The 21,193-nt window shown below is 36.3% G+C and overlaps 1 protein-coding gene and 1 non-coding gene across 5 annotated transcripts in view; both read left to right on the forward strand.

Moving 5' to 3' along the window:
• Positions 1-21,193, forward strand: part of dysc (whirlin protein dyschronic) — a 92,270-nt gene that overhangs the window by 31,529 nt on the left and 39,548 nt on the right. For 3 of the 4 annotated variants that reach the window (XR_016325811.1, XM_089740380.1, XM_089740378.1), the window contains exons 7-14: positions 4,370-4,528; positions 6,696-6,821; positions 8,795-8,961; positions 9,340-9,523; positions 9,917-10,024; positions 12,372-12,431; positions 12,781-12,869; positions 13,636-13,699. Coding sequence is in view for 3 of the 4 variants with exons in the window: in XM_089740380.1 (XP_089596506.1) it covers positions 4,370-4,528; positions 6,696-6,821; positions 8,795-8,961; positions 9,340-9,523; positions 9,917-10,024; positions 12,372-12,431; positions 12,781-12,869; positions 13,636-13,699 (957 nt within the window). In the remaining variant the exon portion in view is untranslated. The remainder of the gene's footprint in view (positions 1-4,369; positions 4,529-6,695; positions 6,822-8,794; positions 8,962-9,339; positions 9,524-9,916; positions 10,025-12,371; positions 12,432-12,780; positions 12,870-13,635; positions 13,700-21,193) is intronic. The other variant, XM_089740381.1, reaches the window with a different exon arrangement.
• TRNAP-CGG (transfer RNA proline (anticodon CGG)) lies at positions 14,807-14,878 on the forward strand. Its single transcript has one exon. It is a non-coding gene; the product is annotated as a tRNA-Pro (tRNA).

Consider the following 21,193-nt stretch of genomic DNA (forward strand, 5'->3'; position numbering starts at 1 on the left):
GATACCCATTTTTCATATTTTTTATTTTATTGATTTGACGCAAATGAGTCAATATTGTTGATAAGGTAACGTTAAACCATGCCGCTAATTCTTGGGTAGTTTGGCTCGGATCGGCTTCCACCATCTCTTTCAATTTCATCTTCCACGTGATTCATCCTTCAAATCAAAATTTCCATTACGAAAGCGTCAAAATCGCACGGTGCGTTCATTAGCAATCACCTTTTCAAACTCAACATTGATATTGCGAGCTGTTTCTGCAGTATTAGTTCCGCGTCGGATCTCGTATTTTCAAAATCACTCGAATTTTTGAAGTATCCATCTTTCTTGTTTAAGCTGAATAAAAAAACAACTGAAAGTCGATAATCAAATGTGGCACATTTTTTAAAAGAAGAAAACCATAGGTACCATTTGAAAAAAGTTTCACTCAAAAATCTCAAGCCATGAAGGTTCTATGTCAATTCGAAGTACCTATTACAATAAAACGGCCATTTCATACTTTAACCCCTATTATAAACATCAATATAACTTCATCATGCAACAAGAAGGAGAATAAGCTCATATTTGGAACTATAATAAGCTTTAGATTTTTCAATACTTTTACCAATCAAACCATCTTAGACGGATATTGCGAAGGGCGAGCTATCAATATATTTTATGTGTTCGAATTTCACCAGGCTAAATTCTCAGAAGGTCGCCGCCCTATTTCTGGATATCCGGTATAGCGAATTTTCATATTTTCATCGAACGCGTTTGTTCATTCAGTGTGTTATTTAGCCGGAATGTTCGACATAAAACAGGCATTGCGGAAGTATGGAACTTTAATATGACACTTGAACACGTGAGGAAAATCTATTTTTGTAGTAAGTAGTTACATAAGAATAGGTAAAGGTAATTTACTGGTGTTGGGGTATATTATAGACCTGCACGACTAGATAGCACTTTCCTGCTATTTCAAGAATTCAATTCAGTCTTCGACCTCATATTATCTCAAAATTGTGAGATCCAAGCTGAGATGTCTATGGGCTACGGTAGCTCCTTAATATCATTCATTGATGTGAGCAATAAATTATAAAAAGTTACACATTTTTCGATTGCACGGCATGTCGCAGTATTAATCTATACTAATATATAAATCTACAGTGGTTTTTACGGACGTTCCGTTATACTATGGAACCATACATACGATTAACTTGAAACTTGGTATCCATGTAGAAAATACATGTACTTAATGGATAGGCTAATATTTACATGAGTGTTGGACTCCCTAATAATAATGACAAGCAGCGAAGCGGGCGAGTACAGCTAGTATACTTATATTTTTGACAGAAAATAGTGCTACTGCTATTTACATATTAAAACGAATGTTTTTCGTTTGTCGAATGTTCACGAATAATATTAGATTCTCTCTTTCTTCTCTTCTATAATAATTTTAATTACACACGAGAACTGCTTACTCTTTTACCCGTGAGTCAAAAGCAAAGTTTTTTTCCATATTTCAAAATCATCGATTAATTTCGATTTTCGCTTTTGTGGTTAATGTATAAGTGTTCTCAATAACTGCTAAGTTATTAAATTGTCGTTAGATGAAGTAGGTACAATTTGAGGTTTATTTTGACAGAGTATCAAGACAAGAAGTCAATACAAGTAGATTGCAGCGACTCTTTCTCTCAAGAAAAAAGTTATTAAAATACATATTATAATAAAAAAATATAATTAAATATTATTTTATGATTCACTAGCGACCCGCCCTCGCTTCGCTTCGGAAACTGTAATTTATTATTGATTTCTCCACTATTTAATGGATGTAATTATACATATAAACCTTCCTCTTCAATCACTCTATCTATTAAAAAAACCGCATCAAAATCCGTTGCGTAGTTTCAAAGATTTAAGCATGCATAGGGACAGACAGATATAGGGACAGAGAAAGCGACTTTGTTTTATACTATGTAGTGAAGAAACAGTGAAATTTTTAGCTGTTTGAAATTTAAGTGTTTTCATCTGATTGTGTACTTTAAAAGTAAAATACAGGTACGAACTATGTACTAGCCATTTTTTGGGGCTTGACCATTTTGTTCTTCCGGCGCAGGTATCCGGCGATATCGCTTGATTTACGAGGCTTCTTCCTGACATTTACTCGAACTTTTAGTCAGCATTTTTTCTAGACATTCTTGTAATACAAAAAAAAACAAAATGTTAAGGTTGTCATATTGCTATATTACTGTGTTTCAGAATGTATTTATAAATATATTTACAATGAAAAGATGATTATATAGCTTTCATGAAACAGAAGAAGTCTGGTATAAGCTTGAATAGTAATAGTTTCGAGTCGAAAATCTTGAAAAAATAATTTTGCAAAAATATGAGAATAGAATCTACAACAAAACGTAAGATTCGTTTTGTAAGAAAATAAAACTTGCCAGTATAAGGATAGGGTCGCCAAAATAAACCGTTTGATATATGTATAATACATGGTACTATATATTATTTTGTGATATAGTGGCTAGAATTTTAGCGAAAAGAATTTCTTACAAGACGAACTTGACGTAATCAAAACGCCCGATCTGGCTTTTCCCCCTTCGTATATTATCTTGGTGTATGTAAACACGAATCTGTATGTAATCTTAAAACTTGACAAAACCTTGAGAAGGCAAAAAAATTACTACATACAGTATTATGGTAGCGTGTTTGTTGTAATAAATTTAGAAGAATGAAAGACAAACAAAATCTTATTACGCTATATAAAGACAGAACAATACAATACAGAACGCTTGATGACGCTTGAAGCTGAAAGTAAGTATTGTACTCTTTGACGAAGCATGTTGCTGATAACTCTATTTCTGTAATCTGACGAAGCATGTTGCGCATAATATCATGTACTTTTAGGTGAGGAATATTATGTTTTTTTTTTATAATAAATAAAGTCTTAAATACAGAACCATATCATAAAATTTAAATTTTTGCTGGTAGGATATGTTGTAAGTCCACACATGTACCACATCTTACCGGTTTCCGTCGCATAATCATGCATTTCACTAACTATGATGCTATTATTGAATTGTAATTGGAAATTCGGCTCTATGTTCAAGAATGTTGGCGGACCTTAAGGAGTTTGCGGACTTCCGGTTTTAAACCTACGTCCGTAACAATGACAGTGATGCATTGAAATGGAATTGTGTTATTTTCCTTTTATGGTAATTAAAGAGAAGACTCAATAACAAGAAACAGAACTATTTGTATTTTTGAGTATTTTCGCGTAAATTTAGCTAATTTCGTTACTTCCGTAGACTATATATACACTTAATATTTGAGAGTTACTTCGTTACACTTGGAACATCACTTCGGTTAAAGAGCCAACCATAGATTATCCGTTGCCCATAGCATAACAATTAAATACATAACATGGATATGTATAGCGAAACGCGTTCTACATATTTGGTGTTAATAAATGTTAATGATTTAAAATTTAAATCCTTTTCCCTAAAAGTGTTAATTGGATGATTATTTAAACGTAGTTAAAGTATGATATTTTTAGATAATGTTGTTTTATTAGTATTAGTATCTGGTGGCCGGCTCGGCAATGGAAAATCGTAGCTGCTTTAAATACATGCAACTTGATATACCAAATTTTCATAAACGATATATTCTTCATATGTCATACCAAATTTGTTGCTCTTATACTAAGTTTTATTTAAGATAAAAGAAATTTACGTATAACATAAAAGGAGATGAATTATTCGCGTTTCTAAAATGTTTACGAAAAATACCGGTATCTGTATTCTTATTGTGTCCCTGAGGAAATCGCACCGGTTTCATCCTGGAAAAGCAATGGATAGTCGGTGTCGTGAGATATCCGTGCAATATTTGTAGAAAACTCTGGAGGCGTACGGTACCTCTACAAAACGTGATGATATTCTTAAAAAGTTCTTGGAAAAGCTTCCATTACGAAAATCAACCACCCTTTACGGGGCCGTTTGAACTTTGTTCGGTTATTTGAAGCACATGAAGTTTAAGTTTAAGTCATAATGAAAGTTCGACAACGGATTGGAAATTAAATTTTCGAAGACTGATTGTTCAATTTATGTATTCGGATTAAATTCCTTCGAGTGATTTGTCGGCTTTCGACGCTCTGTGATTGATGAACATTGTATCGATCATCCCGTTGTGATATTTGTTATTCAGAGCATTAGCTCTGTTTGCAATTTATCAAGTCTATATTTGGACGAGATTTGTTTCTTCAAACGAAAATGTGTGATGATTTATGATGATAAATTTTATTCGATATTGTATTTTTCTGGGCAGATGAACAAATGCTTTATTGCTAAATAAGTAAAGTAGTTTTTTTAATTATGTGTGTATTGTTAAACAGATGCTTAAGTCGTGTCGTCAGTTGACGATGACGGTGCGAACGGCGGGTGCTCTGGTTGGGCGGGCCTCCTGCTCCTGGATGGACCGGTACGGACGACCTGCCTCTCCCCCTCCTCTCCGACCCCCGCGATCTGCGAGTAAAGACCGCTCAGTGAGAAGGGTAAGACAATATTAATGAACTCCAACTTAGTAGTCAAAAAATAAACATTATAGTATATAAACATAAGGACTAGACCTGCACTGAAAACATCTAAGCGGATCCACGAGTTACGATAACCACCTACCATCACGTTAACAGTGTGCTCGATTAGGTATAATGATTATAAAAAAGGGTGCGTGTACGCGCGTAAGAAGCTATACTTTATTTTTATTAAATTTATTTCTCTTTTTTTTATTGAAATTTTAATCAATTTGAAAAAAAATCGATTAAACAACATCCTCAAACACGCATATTGGACATCCCTTTTCTTGACATCGTATAAATTCGGTAATTCTCGGTACGGTTCGGAAAGTTCACCTGCGGCTATATTCAGACTCGCCAAGTTACGTCGGTCGTATTGTAATGAGCGATTTAGTGGGCAACTTAATTCTGTTAATTTTGTATCACGGTGCGCGCGCATCGTAAAATTTCACTTTCATCAATTTTTCATAACGCGCCTAAAGAAGTATAACTTCAAAAAATATACATACAAATGTATATATTCCATAAACGATAGGAATTTTTACATAATAATGCCTATTAGATTCAATAGTAGTATTATACTACCGTTCTCACTTCCTACTTCCTTTAATGGTGGTAGAACATCTTGTGAGTCCGCACAGATAGGTACCACCACCCTGCCTATTTCTGCCGTAAAGTAGCAATGCGTTTCGGTTTGAAGGGCAGCGCAGTCGTTACTGTAAAAACTGATACTTAGAACTCAGGTCTCAAGGTGGGTGACGGCATTTACGCTATAGATGTCTATGGCCTCCGGTAACCACTTAACACGTGGGTCGTGAGCTCGTCCACCCAACGAAGCAATAACAAATCATAAAAAAAAACAACAGAATAAATGCATGTATTTTTGTGTTAAAGGGCAAATAAAACTATATTCATATGTCATTATTTTATTATTAATCCTAGGATATAAGCCTAAAAGGCTCTAATATCTTGTACGCCGAAATATTTATATGCGGATATGAAATTCGTCACTCACCATGAACGTGTTCAGATGGATGTGAGATGCGTTAGATGAATGTGGTCATCGACGATAATGTGAGCTACTGTTCAAATGTCGTTAGTGGGTTTTATGATAGTTATTTTTTTGTGGTGGTAGGAAATCGCCAATACTCATTTTCTTTAATATAGATTGGACTAAAATCATGATCGACCGTTACACAACCATATTTTTTATGAATGAAGATAAGCCTGCACGAATAGGTATCGCCAGCCTACCTATTCCTGCCCACGCATCAGTAATGGGTTCCGGTATGAATTGTCGTTGTAGAACTGAGAATGGGAGCTCATGTCTCGAGATGAGTGGCGGCATTTGATGTCTATGGGTCCTGGTAGCTACTTAGCATCAGGTAGCATCAGGTAGCATCAAAGGTAGTCTACGAACTCTCAGCTACAAGAGCGCAGCATACTCCATTTCAACAAATCGTTCGATTGAAGTTTCAGTTGGATTGTAAAAAGGCTAATTCCGTTCGTCAGACAGAACAATTGAGGCAATTATATGTATAAAGTAATGAGACAAGACGCGGAAATGCTTAAGTAAGAGTTAAAAAAACCGATATGAAGTTCAATATTTATATTTTCACTTCAGTTAATAGTCAACAATTTAATGATTACTCAGAGCTAATGAATGTAATTACAAGTTTTTCATTTAGCAATGATACATTATACCATTCTACTGATTTCTGCCATGAAGAACTTACAATTTGAAAGCCGAGGCAGCTGTGAGGCAATACAATTGAACGTTCGACCTTATGTTTCAAGATGTGTGATGACATTATCATTCTGATTTATAGAGAGTCCTTAACCACTTAAAAATAAATGTTTCGAGAGCTAAAGCAAACGATACATTAAAAAATGATCGGTTAAAAAAAACGCAAATTTGAAATGTCGGATAATTGTAATAATAAAAAATAGATGCAAATTTAAACTCTCAAAGTAATTCAGACATACATAAGCTATATCTTTGTTTTTACTGACACATCACCTTTTTTTAAGCTAATAAACTTAGTACTTACAATACGTATGTATAAATGTGAACCTAATTGTTTTCTAGAAAATTTTCTACATTTTTTTCTTTACTTGAACGCTGTAATCTTCGTTATCTTTTTAGGTGGATTTATGTATAGAGCCAGGGCAATCGCTGGGACTAATGATCCGAGGCGGACTGGAGTACAATCTCGGCATCTACATTACTGGAGTTGACAAGGATTCAGTTGCAGACAGAGCTGGTCTCATGGTATTTTATTTGAACGAGTTATTGAAACTAAATTAAACTTACACCTTCAAATATCTGATAGAAATGATTTAATCACACAGAAGTGGCTATGTTATCAAAATCCGAATATATTTTATTCTTGTGGCGTAAATTAGTAGGCGTCTATTACTTTCGACCCGAGTCTGACAATATACGTGATTTATAATTTTGACAACAACACCACAATTAAGCTAGCACTCTCATCATGTTAGCTGTATCCTCGTCTGAATTCTAAGTCAATAAAAAACAATAGTCGAAAAATAGTCTCGTAATGGTGTTATTAAAATTATGAGAACAAAGTTGTACAGCTCTTACGGATCCAACATAACATGACATTAACAATGCAACAATAACAATAACAAATTAAAGTCAAACATATGTCTGTTTCGTGATAGATACCGTCAGTAAAATACGGCATAAATATATCATTTAATGGTACATAAATTGAAGGTCCAAATAACTCTGACGAAATTTTTTCATCCTGTTTTTACGATCAATTACTTTTATATTTCCTACGTGCGTCGTATTTTTTGTTTACTACAATATCGAACGTAAGGCTTCTTGAGGACGTAGTTATTTAGTTATAATTTTATTTGTCTTTGTGAGACATGTTGAAACATACAATTTGTAAATTCGCACATGTGCAAACTAGCACAATAAATAATTTTCAGCACTTGTATCGTAAGTTCTTAAGGTGCAAAACAATTAGAACAAAGATGCTCATATATTTTGATAAAATTAGGAAATATTATAATAATTACTAAAAACACTTTAAGTATATACATATTAAGTATTTACCTATTTATTAACGAAAAACTCAGACCATACGAATTATGATTAAGTTCAAAGTTTCGGAATACATTCAACTGCAATTTATAACTCATTTAAAAATTATTGCTGAAAGCGAATTACGGGTGCAGCGGAACTTAGTAGTAAAGTGGCACTTGCTTGTTTGAACTGGCTGCCAATTGAGTACTCACTTATTTCTGCCCCATAAGCACCGTAAATTGCTCGTTTATTTTCTGTGAAACTTTAGCTGGCCGGCTACGACATTTCATACATAATACTATTAGTTTTTTTTTATTGCCCTTGTAGGCAGACGAGCATACGGCCCACCTGATAGCAAGTGGTTACCGTCGCCCATGGACTTCAGCAATGCCAGGGGCAGAGCCAAGCCGCTGCCTACAAATAAAAAAGCCAGTAAATTCATTTATTCAAAATGCAAGTGGCATAAATTTTACTTTATCAATTTAACTTTATCATTTTTTTTAGAGTTAACTAAGTTTACAAGTTTCGACTAAATTCGATCCTAATGGAAATTTATATTTCTCATACTATAAAATAAACAAGAATACTAAGTGCAAGAGTTTTTTAATAGAGATGTGGATAATAAAATTTAAATGTCCACCAAGCTCATTCCACTTTACTGCACATTTGTTTGAAACTTACACGTGTACTTATATTACAAACCCCATAAACACCACCCACTGAGTTTTATGCCGGATTTTCTCGGTGGATCGCGATTCCGATCCGGTGGTAGATTCTGCGAAGCACTGCTCTTGCTAGGATCAGTGTTAGCAAACTCTCTCAGGTTGAGCCTCGTGAACGCACCTAGCAGTCACAACGTAGCTGGAATAGCCTCTTAGGCTACTAGGGAATATGTAGGGAAAATAAACTCCAAAATATTCAGGAAAAACATTTATTAGAGGAACAACACTTTTACATTAAAATAAAACTTTTTGTAGTATTTTTCAATCAAGCCAAAGAGTACCTAAATTTCGTACGTTAAAATCATGAAAGATATGCTTTACTTAACTCAAAAAAAATCTTTACACACCTGGAATTTGTTTTTCACAAAAGTGTTCTAATTAAATTTGGAAGATAGAAGTTTAAAAACTATTAATAAATAAATTTGTAGACTAACGTTTTTTATTTGGATTTTACTCCTGCGTCAGGTCGGCGATCAGATATTAGAAGTTAACGGGCAATCATTCGTGGATGTGACCCACGACGAGGCGGTGGCCCAGCTCAAGTATCACAAGCGCATGTCTCTGCTTGTGCGAGATGTCGGGAAAGTTCCGCACGCGTGTACAGCATACGGGGAACGAGATCCAAATCCCAGGTGAATGAAAACTCATAAAAAATTCATTGTTATGCAAAACTGTTGTTTTTATTGGTGATAGAGGTCCCTCTTGTGAGTCCGCGCGGGTAGGTACCACCACCTTGCCTATTTCTGCCGTGAAGCAGTAATGCGTTTCGGTTTGAAGGGTGGGGCAGCCGTTGTAACTATACCTGAGACCTTAGAAATTATATCTCAAGGTGGGTGGCGCATTTACGTTGTACATGTCTATAGGCTCCAGTAACCACTTAACACCAGGTGGGCTTTGAGCTCGTTCACCAATTCAAGCAATAAAAAAAACTCGGTTTTAGCAATTATTGGAATTGTCATAATTGTTCGTAGTTAATTTGTATCATGAGATTATTTGTCGTGAATTCATAGAATAAGCGGCTGGGGCAAAAGAAGAGGGGCAGCGTCAGTGGCTGTGGAGCAAAAGGCCCGGTCTCTCATACCGCAGAGCGATCTGCCTGCACTCGCATACTATATGGAAGAATATGCTGCAAGAAGACTCAACCCCGACTCATTCCTTACAGTACTAAGAGATCTCTTAGATACACCGCAGAAGGTAAATTACAATGCAAGGGTATTTTATTATGTCATTAAATTTATATTTATCATTACGTTTTACATTACATTATTAAAAAAAAAAAAACCTTATCTATCTGTGATTGAAACGTGGAAAAAAGGCAGTGGTTTGGATCTGTCCTGGTTATACTGTTATCCATGAGGTACTTACCAAACTGGCGAACATTGATAATTGAGTATTTGATATAAATCGCTAATTTATAAATCAATTCACTTAATAGTGCTGCAAATAAAATTAATGACTGTTGTGTTAATTATCTCAACCACAGCTCTCTTAATGTAATTAAATATTTATTAAACAGACGGTAGGAGCAAAAAAAAAACATTATAAAAATATCCTTCGTGTTACAAAGTAAATATAACTTTGTTGCAGTATACTTTACTTACCGAGATCCGCGAGTTTATGGTGCCGGAAGACAGACCTCGCTTCGATGAGCTTGTTTATAGAAAAGGCGACGAATCTGGCGACTACCATCTGAAGGTGCATTACTTAAACTAATAGAGGATTTGTCGTATTAGATTTGAAAAGCCTACGAATACACTTATGAACCTAAATTAATTAACAAACGCATATGATTTTAATTATCATTTTAACCATCACTGTATTATTAGATGTTAAAGTTTTGAGAAATATGATAAAATTGTAAAACGCATGCCGGAACATTTTATTCAGCTTTCTCTCTCTCCGATCGGTCCCTCACTGCTGAGGATCGTGACTCCGTCCGATTCCGTCAACTAGCTGTCTCCATCGATCCAGTTTTGTAGCTTGGTAGAGTGCGTCGCTGACAGATACCCTCAGTTCCTCCGCTATTTGGTCCGACCATCGTTTGGGACCTCTACCCCTAGGCCTTTTTCCCTCTATTTTACCAGTCACCACAAGGCGTTCCAAATTGCTGGTATCCCTGCGTGCAACATGACCAAAATATTCTTTGTAGGCGAGTTGTGGACAGACGTTGAAGCCTTCATCAAACAGAACGCGTACTTAGCGCCGCGTACTTAACATCGCGCTCTTCAAATTGACTAGATGAGTCTAACGCTCCATGACGCAACGCATTCGTCAAATCATAGTGCCTTTCGATAGCAGTGTGAAAATTTAAAAGTATTAAGAAATCGAGTGATTCAGATGTGCCATTGTATAAGCATGGGTATTTTCTAACTATTTATATCTTTTTTTCGGGCATTATCTAGTATTTTGATACACATTCACTCGGACGCTAAAATAAAATTTGTAAAAAATTACAACGCCTGACGTCAAAGCGTCGCGCTGCATACTTATAGCGCTGGGGCTCTGTTTGACGGTATGTTACCATAGTAGTACAACACATCTCGGCGTCATAGCGCGGCGTCGGTTAAGCGCTCTGACGCGCGCTAAGTACGCGTTCTGTTTGACGAAGGCTTGAGCCTTTTCTATTTTTATTCATTATTATTTATTCAACTCTACTACCCGAGCATTGTCATTTGCTATTATTACATTTATATGAGATTTTTTTTTTGTAAGAACTTGAAAGTAAAATTCGAACTAATTCGGTCTGATTAAATATAGGTTACATTTCAAATTTCTTTTAAGAGGTTTACGCTTATTTATACAAGAAGTTTGAACTAAACATTTCGGAGCAATGTGTAATGAAACATTTACGATGTTTGTATCGGGTGACAGAGTAATGTCGTAATCCTGGCTACCACAATTAGGGTATTGGATTTCCTGTAGTTTCATCTTTCATTTTAAAGTGTTGGCCAATTGCTGACACAGTACTTCTGACAGACTAATGGATCAAGGTGGTTATCGTTACATTATCTTTCGGTAACTACTTACCATCGGGCGGGGCGGAAACTCGTTTATTCTATATTAATAAAGACGTCCATTGATTAAAATTTTAACTTTCGCCTACGGTATACTAAATTCAAATAAAAAAAATTTGATTTTTCATTCTAAATATTACACATGTGTAAGACATTATTTATGTTCTCAAAGACGCCGCAGTCTGTTCAAGATAACGGCAGGCCTATTTCCGCATACTTATGTAAGAGGGTTGAAGTGAATCACTCGTGAGGAACGTCAAAAGCTTTCTTTTATCTCATTATGTCCATTGAGAATTTGAGATCAAAGAGTTGACGACATTTTGTTCGCTTGTAGGGCTTTCTTTCTTGTGAAGGAGGCTTATTCCTATATAGTGTCGTTAGTATGTTAGAAATACGTAGGCAAATTATATTAACAGTTTTGTGACTGTGCTTTACTGAATGAGGTATTCGATCAGAATGTAAAGGGAAACTTTATACAGTGCGAAATGATCGTTCCCGAAACCGAAAACGAATTGTACGAAATAATGTCCAGTGGTAAGGTACTACCTAGTAGGTTAGTAGTAAAGTAGCATGCTAGTATTAAATACTTCACGTTTTTTATAATTTTATTATTTAATGTGGATAAAGCTGACGTTACACCTGACTGAATTCCCTGCGCCAATTGATTTTAGTCCAATGTTTCAACCGTGATTTTGGAACTTTAATAAAAAACCTAACTTCATCTCCGTTTTCGGGATCAGTTTGTTTACATTCCCCCTTCATACAGTATAAACATCAATGGAAATCTTTATTTATTTTATTTAAATATAAATGAACATTTTTTTCAAACAATAATACAATAGTCAAGTTGATGCTTCAGCAATTTGCCGCCATTTTATTGATATTAAGAAAAACTGAAATGCCCTAAAAGGCCACTGAATTATAAAAAACAAGTGACTATTGAACGAAATTACTACAATGATTCATTTAGGCACCTCAAATGTCATGTCCATTGACATGACGACACTGACGGTTAATGTTATTTCTAGCGTGGCAGCGAGCGTCACAACATGCTGCCATCATCGACGATGCACGAATTGCACGACCCGGTAAGGGCTCACACATATTAAACGTTCCTTATATCCATATACGGCATGTCTAGTTCTTGTCTATAGTTTGAGCGCTTTCAATAGTAGACATTATATCGCCTTTATGTTTTTAATTTGAGATCTGTTGTCGATGTTAAGAATTCAGTATTTCTTAAATGTATTAATGTTTATGATAGTGTCTGTGGTTGTTATTCGAAATTCATTCATTTCACATCCCCTGTAGTGGACTTCATGGATGGTGTAATATAAAAGTTATTGATCTATAATAAACGTAACAAGATCGTTCACAATATTGATCAAATTCATAAGAATAAAAGCACCAGATAAGCGTAGAAGTTGTTGTTTGTAGGAAGTAGCGGTGGAGGCTCCTCTCGTGGCCGATCACCGTTCTCCATCCGAGGATTCCGGATTGGGCTTGCCGCCGCATGATAATTACAGGTGAATAATTCACCGCAATTCAGAAACTTGATTGAATAATATAACTTTAAATTCATTTAGGTATTATACAATTACCGCATCTGTGACACAAAATAAAAAATAAAACATTTTAGCTCTCTAGGGACGAGTGTGAACGCGGTTCTCGTAATCAACGAGGCATACGTAAATCCCCTAACGGCGCCAAAGCCTTTATGAAGGCCCTTAAATCCTAAAGTGCCATTAAATCTTCAATGCAAAACCGAGTTCTTGTTGAGCGTCCTCTTTTGTCAGCTCTTTTACACTCCAAATAAGAATTACCTGCATCTTTCCACGACCCTCTCATTCGCCTCTATCACTAAGAGAACATCTCATTGGCGTGGAGCCAAACTTCACTTTTATACAGTATTAGAATCGATTGTTTTATAGCGATGTAAATGTTCACGTTTATTGTCACGGGCAGATTTATAGCCGCTGTCCTGTATCCGCAAGGGTTATTTAAAATTTATCACCAGTTAACTCGGAGCGTAATCTACGTCTAACCAGCAGTAACGATACCATTCAGTCATTAGGATCAATCAAATAACTTTTAGTATTAATTTTTTTTTTCTCGCAAAAAGGAGCACTAATGTTGAAGTTTTATTTAATTATTCTTGTACAAAGATATTATCCCGTATTTGTGGTAATATCTTCGGTATTATCAGCTAAAACTTTTGTAGTGTGTACAATGTTTCTGGAACGGTTAATAGCGTTGTATACAAACAGTGAGCGTTGTATGTGTGTGGGCCAGGAGCGGGCGCACGTGGCGGGCGGCAGACGCACCTCAGGACGACGACTTGGAGCCACCACACGAGGTGATTTTGCCAGAATTACCTTCTACACATATCAATTTATTGTCAACCACATTCATTTCTATATGCCTTCTATATAGCGGTGTCCAAGGTGTCACTCGCCAAACTCATCGCAGGCTAATTCACCCTTTCTATTAGCCGAAATAGTGTTGACCTGACGATTTTGAAGAGCTTATAAATAATACATTTGCTCAGTTTCGCTTTGGTTTTTACATCTATCTATCATCACAGATAACATCGAACACATTATTACTTAAATTTTCAAACGAAATAAGTAGCTTTAGTCGGAGTGGCACCTCGGCATTTCCACTGTATTACTTATATCTTCGCTACTTCTTGCATGATTTGAAAACGGCTAGCGAATAGAAATAACACCGCTCACGATTATGGCCGTTATTTCCAGTACAATATAACAATGGTTGGGTAAATCTGGCAAAATTATGTTTGAGTAAATTTATAATTTCATTTCGTAAAGTGGTTTGCGGAGAATATTGGCATTTGTGTTTCGAATTCGGTAATAGCGGCCAATTATATTGTATTCAACTCTTCTAGTATAGAATAGATTTGTTTAATATTTTCTTTCAAATGCGTGCAAATATTTTGATAAAATATTTCTGAATTTTCCGGAAACTTTTTATAAAACATTTTTTGTATTGAATATTCTTCTTATGAGTGTATGGCACTCTGGTTAAAAATATTTATATCTCCGTCTATTATTAGAAATTTTATTATTACGACATATTCTTTCGTCCGTAATAGTATCTTTATTTGTATTTCCTGACTAACTGCCCTCCTAGCTTCAAACTGACGATAGGGAGTGTTTTGAAACCTCATGGATGCGAGCATTTCATCTATTTCTATCGCAATGACTTCTTCTAGCTATGATAAAGTAATTTATGGAGACTTAAACCTTGGATCTCAGTCGGAGATCATACTGAGGATGTGATGCTCAGCCGTTCTGTTGAGCGCTTATTACTAAATGGAAAATGAACTAGCAATACTAAATTCCCCAATAAAAAAAAATATTACTCGGTATTTTAACTGTTTCAAAATGACGTCATTACTACATGCGTATAAATTTAGTTTGTAATTTTAGCTCCTTCGTTCAATGGCTCGTTGGTCTAGGGGTATGATTCTCGCTTCGGGTGCGAGAGGTCCCGGGTTCAAATCCCGGACGAGCCCAGTTTAGTTTTTGAATTCTTCAGTTTTAATAAATTATTTTTTTAGATAAGTAAAACAAATATAAAAAATAAACAAATGTAGAGCAAAACACGCAAAGACAATGTTTTATTCTTTTTCACTCGTTAAATAAACACTATTTTCCCGTCGTTCATACGTTGTGGTTATTTTTTTCTTTTTTCTCCTAATCGTTGGTATTCTACTAACGGGGTATTCCAACTACGTGCGCTAGATAGGTGAGCTCACGGGGCTCAACCTGAGGGAATTTGCTAGCTCTAGCAAGAGCAGTGCTTCGCTGAATCAACCACCGGATCGGAACCGCTACCCACTGAGAAGATTCGGCGAACAACTCAATGAGTTGTGTGTATGGGTTAGGTTTTTTTTTTATTGCTTAGATGGGTGGACGAGCTCACAGCCCACCTGGTGTTAAGTGGTAACTGGAGCCCATAGACATCTACAACGTAAATGCGCCACCCATCTTGATATATAAGTTCTAAGGTCTCAAGTATAGTTACAACGGCTGCCCTACCCTTCAAGCTGAAACGCATTACTGCTTCACGGCAGAAATAGGCAGGGTGGTGGTACCTAGCCGCGCGGACTCACAAGAGGTACGTCGAACTCTTCGTTCCAGTTCGACGAGAACTGTGACCAGTGCTTGGATTGCCTAAAAGCACCGAAAGTGGATCAGGAGGATCCGATAAGACATGCTTAGGGCCACGGCGACTTTGCGTTACTCCATCGCCTTGATTATTTTTTAACTTCACGCTTTTCATTATTTATTTCCTATTTTTTATCTGCAACAGCAGGTAGGTATACTGCCCGCGTTATGGTGAGTGGTCTCCATCGTTCGTGAACATTAATGCCCAATATTTTTTTAAGGGATTTTGTGACCTGGTAACTAAGACCTTTCAGTCGTGTTTTATTTTAATTTATACTTTTATTTTTAAAAAAAAATGATAATATGGAGTGAAAGGAAATGAAGATGATTATTTTGAGACATTATCAACTGGGATGCAATTAATGAAATGAAATGAGACGATATGGGATGAAACATAATCTCAGTAAAATGGTGGTCATTTACTGAGATTATTCAGTGGACTTTGTTATATTTTTCCACATTTGTGCACTTTCACAGATATTAAACAGTTAATAAACAACCTTTATTATACATTTAAACCTGAAGAAACACTAAATAAACAAAATAAAACAAATCACACAACTTCACTCCTCGCGTTCCCGCCAAAAAGTCTCAAAAAAAGGCCAAAAAACTGGCCACTATTGACCAGCCTTCAAACTTGGTATCAAGAAGTAAATATTAGAGCACATGGAAAACACCTTGGAAGTTAATTGCAGCACGGAAGGATACGTTAGAAAAATAATGCATTGTCGATGAAGGCGGTCTCTAGTAATATTACAGAATTTTCTTTGGTCGATTGCTATTTCAAAAACATCCTCAGAGTTCTTGTGGAACCTATAGCACATATTACAGTACTGCTGATAAATCGTATTATGAACTTATATGAGCTTGTATCAGTATTTTTTATTTACGACTAGCTGACCCGGCAGACTTCGTAGTGCCTCAATCGTTAAATAAAAGACCTAAACTTTTGCATAAAATAAACTTAAAACAAACAAAAGGAATCCGTCCGACGGGGGACACATCCAAGAAAAACAAAATTGTTATTTTTATTTCATTCCGAGCATTTTCATATTTATCTACTTTTTAAACCTTCTCTGGACTTCCACAAATAATTCAAGACAAAATCAGCCAAATCGGTCCAGCCGTTCCGAGTTTTAGCGAGACTAACGAACAGCAATTAATTTTTATATATATATGTAGATATAATTGAGGTCGATGGGTCTTGAGCCATGATCACGGAACTCACTTTCTTGATCGATGACTTTTGCGTTTTGATGTCCATTCTGTAACCGCTAAACAAGTAGGCATTGAGCGGAAAATATAGGCCGGTACGAGCAGTTAAACTATTTTAATTAACTTGCTCATTCCATTTCTAAAGAATAGGCAGAGAGCCAGATATGACAATACTATTACAAAGACAATTTATTTTTGAATGTCACTCCACTCGCAGGAAATTGCCCTTCGGACCCTTCGTTGTGGATACAGTAAACTTAATTATATTTTTGTTAAACTCGAATATTCGGATCTTGAGTTTTCACGAAGCTTTGTGGCCTAGAAATGCTTGGTTAGCATTATAATGAGTGCTGATAAAGAAGTTAATGAATTTAGCAAAACTCTTGGACTCAAGATTGCAAGATTCGTTAAGATGTCGAATTTTATCATGAAAACAAATTTTACAAGCAATATCGTCTTGCTTTGCGTCTTATTTAGTAGTCAGAACTCATTCCAATGTTCTTTTCCCTGAAGTTGATACAGTGAGCTCGGCCAAAGAACATTCTGATACGACACAAAGATAAGGAAAACCCATACGCGCCGGGAACTTGGCTTGAAAAAAATCATTTGTTGTCGGTAATGTTAACTATATTTAGATATAGACTCGATTAATTTTCCATTCAAGCCGTCTTAGAACATTGTTATACTTCTCAGTTATATTTTCATTTATATCTGTCGTGGTCTTCATGACATGATTTTAGAAGCCCTTGTTGTTTGCTTTACAGACTCTCACTTTCTGCTTTTATTTGTCGTTCCTTTGCTATACTCATGAACTGAGCGTCTCCAAGTCTCACCACGATTTTAAGGGTATATATATAATCTATCGTTATGCAGGCGGCCATATTGTGATGAAAATGAACTACAATCAACTCGCGACAGACGGGGGAAATTAGGTTGTTAAACTCATTTTGGCAATTTAATTAATAACAGTGATTTTATAAAATTAAAGCGCGGTAATATTGCTCAAAGCTATTATATTGCGAAATAAAAAAACAGTGTCACATGTGTAGACTTCGCTTGAACCTTGAAAGATGATCGTTATTGTGGATCTATTAGTTTTTAATTATGTTTTAAGTCATAACTACGAAGTTAAAACTAATCACTTATCATCTTTCTCTATCATGAAATTAAGGTTCTGGTACAATTAGTAGGCGACAAATTTCAGAATTAAAAAAATCTCACTTTTGCTTTTTATTTTATAGTTCATTATTTTAAATTGAACAATTTGTGTTTTACGAAAACAGTGAGTCAGCTATGTGGGAGCGGCATTCTAATCGGCTGAGTTGTGGGTGAGGGGGGGGGGGAGTCCACTAAGCTTATAGGACTCTATTACAAATTTTATTTTAAAACAGTATTTCATGTATCAAAACTGTTGTCTTTGGTAGCTAAAGTTTTTTTAAAAATGACATAGTAATATTTCCGAGCGACATACAATTGTCTCGCATTCAATTACAATAGATTTAGCCCAACATGTCGGAACCATTACAGACACGTGTAACCTTTCCGGGTCAACAATACAATATTACGGCAACTGTCAAATGGTTGCGTAAATTTCAAATATTTCCGGGATTTATTTGCACCAGGGGCTTCGTAAAATCCCGTAATGTCAAACAAGGAGGACGCAGAGTTGAGTAAGTTCAGTATTGTTCAGTACTCAGTAGCGAGTTGTCGGTTAGGGCGGGCGGGTGTGCTGACGTAGATCGCGGGCCGGGACCGGCGGGCAGACGAGATGACGTCCCGCCGGCGGCGCCGCGTCGCTTTTCGCGATTATTTGCCCATGGATGTTCGAGCTATGGCAAAGGTATAATAATTTTTGTTTTTATTTTAACCTTTCATTTTTTTTACTGGGCCTATTCCCGTTCTTTGATCATCTAAAGGTTTCTTAAAATAATGAAATTGATGAACATTTTATTGATTTTTTACTTAAAGCTGTACAATCGTTTTAATTAACCCCGTATACAAAAGCTCCGTATATAAAATATTTATCGTTTCGATTTATGAAAATAATACAAACATTAAGTAAACAGTAACCACCATTGATTGCAAAGAAAAGGTACTCATGAAGTATTTACAAAGCTGGAGTTCAAACTTCAACAAAAAAATATACGACGAACCATTTCTAAGCCATAATTTCTTAGCCATTTCTTAATCAAGTTATAAGGACGAATATAAACGGAGCTTAACGGTCTACCTGAAGCCTTATCGAATGATAATCTCATTTTAAAGAACCTTTGTAGGTTATTTTGTGTACAATTGTGCATATTTTTTCGGCGCATCGACATCGAAAACACAAAACCAAACATAAGTCTTGCTCGATTTTTATCAATATGCCAATACTACCTTGCTGACCGGAAGTTTTGACAGCTGCCAACGTGAATACTGCTGACCAGTGCTTTTAGAAAAATATGAACACATTTAGGTTTATTCTTTGTTTTAGCAAGTCATTTTGCGTGCATGTTGTGCGTAATACATAGGTATAATAATAATAGATGGGTAATAAATTAATGCAAATATACCGAATAAACTATAGATTTTAACGATCTGATCTGTTTTAACGTATAAACTTTATAAATTATTGCATCCAAATTGCAATGCCTATCCTAAAAAAAAATTTGGTCCCTACATATGGAACTGGCGTTTTGTACGGGAGGAATATAAAGTCAGTTTTTTTTGTAAAATAAATTTAATTAATCAAATTATGCACAGCTGTTATGTTAGGTATCGTTTGGAACCACTGGGTCTGCGGAGGGACTTCGGTTCCCTCTGTATTTTGTACCGTATGTTCCATGGGGAGTGCTCTGAGGAATTGTTCGAGATGATATCGACATCTCGTTTTTACCATCGCACCGCCCGCCACCGGAGTAGAGTTCATCCATACTACCTGGAGCTACTGAGGTCATCTACAGCGCGTTTCCAGAGGTCTTCTTTGCCATGTACCATCATTTTTGCTATGGAATGAGCGCCCCTCCACGGTGTTTCCCGAGCGCTATGACATGTCCTTCTTCAAACGAGGTTTGTAGAGAGTATTAAGCGGTAGGCAGCGGCTTGGCCCTGCTCCTGGCATTGCTGAAGTCCATGGGCGACGGTAACTACTCACCATCAGGTGGGCCGTATGCTCGTCTACCTACAAGGGCAATAAAAAAAAAGGTACTTCATTGATCCCTTTACTAAGAAAACCATGAAAACCATGGGGGCGAGAATCAATAAATTATTTGAAGGCGGTTTGGACTGCCGCATCGGAGTTGAAATTTTTTCCTGGTAAGAAGTTGTCCAAATTCCGAAAAAAATTGGAGCAAGATCCGGGGAGCACGGTGGATGTCGCAGACATTCCAATTGTAGCTCATCTAGCTTAATGGTTGTTTGCTGTGCAGTGTGTGGTCTTGCGTTGTCGTGAAGCAGCAGTGACCTAGAGCGATTGAGCAATCTCGGTTGTTTAGCAGCTAGTTCTTGCTTCATGTTTTGCAGTTGCTGGCAATAGATATCTGCCGTAATCGTTTGGCCGGATTTATAAAACTGTAGTGAACTACACCGGCACTAGTCCACTAAACACTAACTTTTTCTGAGTCAATTTTCGTATAGGATAGGATTTGGCTGGGTCTCCAGGGTTCAACCATTGCGACGAGCGTTTCCGATTATCGTACAGTATCCACTTTTCATCACAAGAGATGATACGATTTAAAATACCTTCATTATTGTGTCGGTTGAGCAAAGTAAGACAGCAGTTGACGCGTGTTTGCAAGTTCAATTCACTCATTTCATGAGGTAGCCATCGTTCAAGTTTTTTTACTTTCCCGATTTGCTTCAAGTGGATTAATGCAGTTTTATCATCTACTCCGAAGGCTGCAGCTATCTCTGAAGTGCTTTGTGATGGATCCGCTTCCACAATAGCCTTTAATTCTTAATTTTCTACTTTGGTTTCCGGTCGTCCACGAAGTTCGTTCTGAGAGTTGAAATTTCCAGAACGAAGACGTGGAAACAAAAAACGTACCGTGCTTTTTTTTGCGAAACCAGCGCGCTACACATCCGTAATCCTTCGAGCCGTTTCTGCAGCATTGGTGCCACGGTAGAGGTCGTACTCCTAAATATACCGATATTTCATGTTTTCCATTGTGCGGTAATAAGCGTCGCCAAAGAAAAAAAAAAGAGGAAATAAAAAATGAATGACTGTTTTCAAGTCACATGTACCAAATAAATAAAATTCGGATTTGGAATTCTTAACGACAGAGGAGCTATTTCAGATCAAAGTGGTCAGTACGATAAAACGCTTATTTCATATGAAATTACCTAATAGTACCTGTGTAGCTAGAAGGTATTTCTATGTAGTAAAATTCATTTTCCTTTTATTTTTCACGTATATTTTTAATGAAACAATAATGGAATGGCGTATGTAGGTCATGAGGATGTTT

The sequence above is a fragment of the Bombyx mandarina genome, chromosome 04 (genome assembly GCF_030267445.1).
Source record: "Bombyx mandarina strain Sakado chromosome 04, ASM3026744v2".
NCBI classification, from domain to species: Eukaryota; Metazoa; Arthropoda; class Insecta; order Lepidoptera; family Bombycidae; genus Bombyx; species Bombyx mandarina.